This window comes from Gavialis gangeticus, unplaced genomic scaffold, assembly GCF_001723915.1.
Source record: "Gavialis gangeticus isolate Ggan-Ray unplaced genomic scaffold, GavGan_comp1, whole genome shotgun sequence".
In the NCBI taxonomy this organism is placed as follows: domain Eukaryota; kingdom Metazoa; phylum Chordata; order Crocodylia; family Gavialidae; genus Gavialis; species Gavialis gangeticus.
In genome coordinates this window covers 145,227,532-145,233,342 of record NW_017729024.1, presented here as the reverse complement: position 1 = coordinate 145,233,342, position 5,811 = coordinate 145,227,532, and the positions used below count along the sequence as shown (strand labels likewise).

Genomic DNA, 5,811 nt, shown 5'->3' with positions numbered 1-5,811 from the left:
TCCCGACGCTGAGAGAGAAAGGAGATAGGTACACACAAACCCGTTACCATGGTCCGCAATGGTAGAGAAGAAGGTGGCTCGGAGGAAGCGTCTCAGTCCATAAAGTCCGATCGCGGGGGTCCTCTTCGGGTGGAGCGGGGTCGTCCGTGGGGGAAGGATCATTACACATAAACTGGTTTAAGTGATCAGAAACTACTTTAAATCTGTAACAGAACAGACATTCAGTGTACAAAAAAGTATTTCAAAATGGCTGAAACCAGTTTGAGAATAAACCTGGTTGAATGTAATATCAGACTTAATTGACTTGGCTCAAACCAGTTTATGAAACGTCTGTCCCAGGCCTCTTTCTGGTTTAACTTAAACCAGAGTCCCCCAGCATCCCAGCATGCTCTCTGGGCTGGGCTCTTTGTGCCAGCAGAGCAGGGCTGGCCCCGACACTTGCTCTGCACCTGGAGCAGGGACAGGCAGGGGTAGGGGTCTGGTGAGAAAGGGGTTTAATTCCCCCCTCCCTGTCCCACTGTCAGGGACCCGAGCTGGGTCTGCCAGGCACTCCCCCTCACTGCTGTAGTGGCGAACCGGCATTGCCTCTGAGGCAGCAGGGGCAGGCAAGGAGGTTATTCTCCCCTCTACCCCCGCTATCCCCAGGGAACCACAGCCGGATCTGCTCACCCCAACTGCTGCCACCGCTGCTGCTGCTGCTGCTGCTGCACTCACTCCCTGCTTGGGGCAAGTAGCAGAATAAGCCCCCTCTGCTGGACACCAGAGGGAGAGGGAATAACCCTTGTCCCTGCTCTCTGCCTACGGGATCCTGCCAGGCGGTGTCTGGCTGTGCCCCCACACAGCTGCTGCAGCGGCGAGGGGGGCAGGGCCCTTAACGGAGGTAGCTTAGTGTTGGGGAGTGCAAGCCCCTTCCTGGGGCAGCCAGAGCTGCAGCAGACTGCATGTGGCAGCACCAGGGGTCGGAGGGGGCCAGAGCCTTCCAGGCCCCACCCAACACTGCCACTGCTGCAGTTTGCAGCAGCTTTCCCTGCTGGCAAGAGGCTCATGCTCAGGGAAACCATGACGGGCTGCTGCCCCGATCATGGTCACTCTCCCCTCGCTGCTCCCGTGGCTGGGCGTGGGCAGGGCTAGACGCTGGTGGACAGTGCCCTTTAGGTAGGGAGCAGGGTTATTTTCCCCTCTGCCCTCGGGGCACCACAGAAGGGTCTGCGTGCCTGCCCCGGCTGCTGCTGCTTGCTCTCTGCCCAGGGCAATCGGTGGAATAAGCCCCCTCTGCCAGACGCCAGAGGGGGGGGGCAGGAAGGTGCTTATTCCACTGCTTGCCCCAAGCAGGGAGCAAGCAGTGGCAGTCAGGGAGGACAGACCCTGCTGTGGTCCCCTGGAGGCAGAGGGGGGAATAACCCCACTCCCTGACCCCTGAATTGTCACTGGATAGTACTACCACCAGGAGATGGCAAAGTGATGCTTATTTCCTTCGCAATGTGTTCTTTAGTGGACTAATCATAGAAAATGTCACTGATTATCAGAGGCATCTAGAATAAGCACCCTAATGTAACAGAATATTCTTCTGGTCATGAAGTATCTTAGAGCTTTTCTGTAAATCCTGACTTCATGGAGCTGTTGAACATGGTAAAATAGGTAAGCTGAAGCATTAACAGTCCAGTACTTATAAGAAATGCATGTAGTTGCACGGTATCAGGAGCAGTAATGTTGAAATAGTTCAGCATGCAGGGGTGACGCGTAGGGGGTGCATGCAGCTGCACCGGTAAGGTGTGCAGCAGCTCCCGCCGCCGTGCCCCCCCAGCCGCTGGGGACACGTGTCGTTTATGTTAGTATGCCAGCACAGACAGGCCTCTGGACTAAAATAACTCTTTGCTAATCTTCCTTATAACAGAATAAACTGTTGTGGCCTATCGTTGGTAGCATTTATAAGGCAAATTTTTAAAAATCTATGCTTCTGCCAGGTGTGTTTTGTTCTTTTTTGTTTTGTGCTATTATTATTGTTCTTGTTTCAGTTCTACTAAAACAATTTGAAATGTTTTGTTAAATTGTTTCCCCCCAATTATTATGTTACATTTTTAATTTTCTCCTATTTACCCAAACTTGTGAGAGGGTATATTTCTTGTTCTGTAAGTTGTTCACAGTCAGTCAGATATTAAGCAGCATTGGGAAAAATTCTTATGAATATAAAGTATAAATGTCAAAGGGCAAAGATGCAACTTTATTATTATTTAGTTTAGAGGTTTATTGAGCACAGTAGCCACATGAAGCCTTTGAAATTATGATATAAGATAAACGCAACTTTACAAAATACTTAGCAAATTATAATGACTCTTCAGCCAAGGACACCAGTAAAGACAGACATAGGGCATGCATCTATGTAGTGCATGTGGTGCTCCTAGAGTTGGTCTGCAAGGTGCAAATCTACCCTGCCTTCTGCCTGACCAGACTAACCTGGCTAACTACCTCTCTGCTCCTAGGTTTGCCGCTCTCAAATATAGGGCATCTATATGTTCTCACTCCAGCCGTGTCAGCTGGAAATGAGGCAGTGAAGCCGTCTCCAGCTGTGGCTCTTGAGCATGTCCAAGCTGTGTGTGCCAGAAACTGTACGAGTGATTTTTGCTGCGGGAAGAGGGGCATTGCAGGGCTCTGGTAGAGGGCTGGCATGGGACCTACCTATTCAGTGAATTGTGTCCTCTGTGCCAGTAGGTGCATAGATTCATATCCTTTGTGAAGATGTGTTCCCGAGTCAACAGAAAGGCTGAGGCTTCAGCCACGGGTGCATGCAAACTATAGCTGACTTTTGCCAACAGTAGTGACTTGGAGACCAAGACTCACAATTGGTCTTGTGATTAGATGCACCTGAAGCGAGCAGCATAAGGTATCCCCAAACTATCAGGGTAAAAGAGGGGTGGTCTTAGCTGCTTAATGCCCTGATTGTGCGGTGCAGCGTCTGCGTCATGAGTGTCTTCTGCACATCCTTTCACAGCATCTGCAGCTTACCAAAGCTTGTGCTAGGTGTACAGATGCACCCGTGTATACCTCTGCACACGTGTGTATACACATGTATGTACACACACGTAGAAAAACGCACAACTATCATCCCCTGTGGTTAGTCTGTCAGGTGCTGTCTCCCCAGCCCCCTCCCTGCCCTCAGACTGACTGCGAGGCCGCGGGACAAAGGAAGGCGGCGGAGCAAGGCCAATACAATGCCGGGAGGGAGGCGGGGCTAGGGCGAGCGTCCTGCTTCACTCTCCCCCGCACCAGCCTGCCCGGCCCCGGCCCCGGCCCCGGCCCCGGCCCCGGCCTCGCGCGGGCGCATCTGCACCTGCGCAGAGCCGAGCGCCCTCCCTCCCCCTGCCCTGCGCACGTGGGCCCCTGACGCCTTCTCCGGCCGGCCGGCCAGCCAGCCGCCGGGGTGGGGTGGGGGGAGGCTGCGCTCCGATTGGCCGGAGTAGAGCACGTGCCGGGTCGGCGGGCGGGGGCCGCGGGAAGCCGAGGCACGTGCCGAGCGAGTTACTAGAAGCCTCGTTGTGGCGGCGCGGGCCGGGCTTGTGCAGGGCTGTCCCTGCCCCGCCCCCTCCGCGGCGCGTCGGTTCGTCAGTCTGGCCGTCAGTTCCCGCCCGCCCGCGGTAGGATGGGCGACGAGGACTGGGACACCGAGATCGGCATCTCGGTGCCGCCCTGCGCGCCCGGCGGCGAGAAGCCGGTAGGGCCCGCGGGGGGAGGTGGCACTCTGGTCCCTGCTTGAACTCCCCGGGCTCATGTTTTGAGTCCTGCGGGCGGGCCCCTGGCGGCAAAGGCCGCAGTGGAAGTGCTTGAGGCCCTGAGCCGGGCGGGCCCAGACCCCCCTCCCCCCCGGTCAGGGGTGCTCCCCCCATGGATATCCAATCCTCCGAGATGGGGGTCGTGCGCTTCGCCGTCTGCCCCTGCGCCACGTGTACCTGCGCCTGACCCAGTAACTGGCCTTTCTTGCCGAGGTGTCCCTCTTTTCTCACTCCCTTTCCTTGTTTTTTTGTGTGTTTCCTGATTATCTTGCCTGATGGGACAGCTTTGGAATTGCCAGGACCATCCGTGGTTTATAATTTCTCATTTCTGGAGGTGGGACGAGTGTGTGATTCCTTCCCCATTTGAGCAAGTGATCTCCAGCAGCCGGTTGTATAGCAAGCAGGGTCTGTGACCTGGGAAGGCCATGTGGGAGAGCTGGGAGTGCAGCTGTGTGGGTGGTGTAGGACTTATTGCTTCTGCCCCCAATGTGTTGCTTGCCCATTGCAGCTCTTGCTCTTAAAGCAGTGCTGTGGTGTCTGCACGTGCTGCTGCTGCTGCAGGAGCAGTGCTGTGAGGGTCTTGCTGCCAGGCCACAGACTCTGCCAGTGTGGGGAATGGTTTTTGGCACCACTCTGAAGTCAGTGCCTAAGGCTGGTGGCCCAGTCCCTCCACCCCTAGCTGCATTACTGCTAGCAGTTGAGAAGGAGGATACCAGCTTTTCATTCCACACACTCATTTCCTCTATAGGCACACTTAGTAGGGCAGTGACTATTTCTAACCAGGGATCTGTGGCACTCTGGGATGCCATGAGATCCTTTCAAGGGTGACACTGTTGTACAATACTAGTATTGTTGGCTGTACAAACAGCTACACATGGCTTATAAGATTTCAAATGGGAATCTATAGTGTCAAAAGTATTCTAACCTCTTGTAATCTCTGCTTTTTGCCACAGCAGAATTGCTCTAGTCTTTCTGCCCTCAAGAGTGAAAGCTAAGAGCCAGTGTATTTGGAGGGGTGCCTTAGGCCTAAAAAGGTGGAGAACCACTGCAGTAGACAAACCAGTGGATCCAAAGGGCTGTTACCATCCACCACAGTTAGTTTTGTCACTTCCTCCACCAGCATATTTGGACCTCTGGGTACAACAGTCAGATGGATAAAGGGGCCTCTTTTTTCACAATCTCTACAGCATGATGCGTCACCATTGGAAAAAGTGTGTTAGATCCTAGCTGGAGATGAGTACAGTTTGTGGATCATTTTTAATAAAGGTTTTCTTTGTGTAAAACGTGCATGGAAGATGAATAACCTCATGCCCACATTCTCTTCCACTGCTCCAGCTCAATTTCTTTCCCCAGTTTTTTTCTCAAGCTTTCATTTGATTAGTCTTCCTGAGGGTATTAAAATTGCATATATCTTAGAGATGAACCTTTATTCCTCTTCAGTCTACCTGTGTCAGTTGCTCAGTGGGGTAAATTGTCTACCAAGAGTGTGTTTCTCTATTATTTATTTATTTATAAAATTTCTAATTTGAAAGTATTGGGGAGGGACTCTTTTCCCCATTAGGGTTTTCATGAGTTTGATAAGATCTCCTATCTTCCCCCAGCAAGTTAGCCTAATTGGGTAACACCTGCTGTGACTGAAACACCTGCCTATTTGATAAATTCTAGGGAGGAAGTCTGTTAAAAATGAAGCTGCTTAATTTGGAGGGCTAAGGGAAAGCAACTTTTTACCAAGGGATTTTAGAGTAGTCTAGAAAAAGTGGTGGCTTAAGGGTTTTTTCTGTTTTGTTTTGCCTGCATGGATCTGTAACACAACATACATCTAGGAAATCCATTTTCTTGCTGCAGTCTTATTCTGTGCTATGGACTGATGCAGAACAAGGTTTTGCACACCAGTTTATTACAGAGTTCAGCTGAACTGCATAACATGCCATTATGTTGGAGGCTGACTTTTCTCCCCCCAACCATTCAACTTAGTATATCAACTTAGTATAATACTAATGTGCTCAGCATTGGCCTCTTATTTTTCCTGACAAGATGGATGAGA

At 51.9% G+C, this 5,811-nt stretch overlaps 1 protein-coding gene across 9 annotated transcripts in view; it reads left to right on the top strand.

Annotated features, from left to right (window-relative positions):
• Positions 1-5,811, top strand: part of DDX4 (DEAD-box helicase 4) — a 114,984-nt gene that overhangs the window by 8,850 nt on the left and 100,323 nt on the right. For 2 of the 9 annotated variants that reach the window (XM_019517850.1, XM_019517846.1), the window contains exon 1: positions 3,600-3,709. The exons of 3 other annotated variants lie outside the window; for them this stretch is intronic. In XM_019517850.1, coding sequence (XP_019373395.1) covers positions 3,638-3,709 — 72 coding nt within the window. In that variant the 5' untranslated portion in view covers positions 3,600-3,637. Of the gene's footprint in view, positions 1-3,599; positions 3,710-5,811 lie in introns of those variants that run through there. 4 more of the 9 variants (XM_019517847.1, XM_019517849.1, XM_019517844.1 and 1 more) reach the window with 3 other exon arrangements.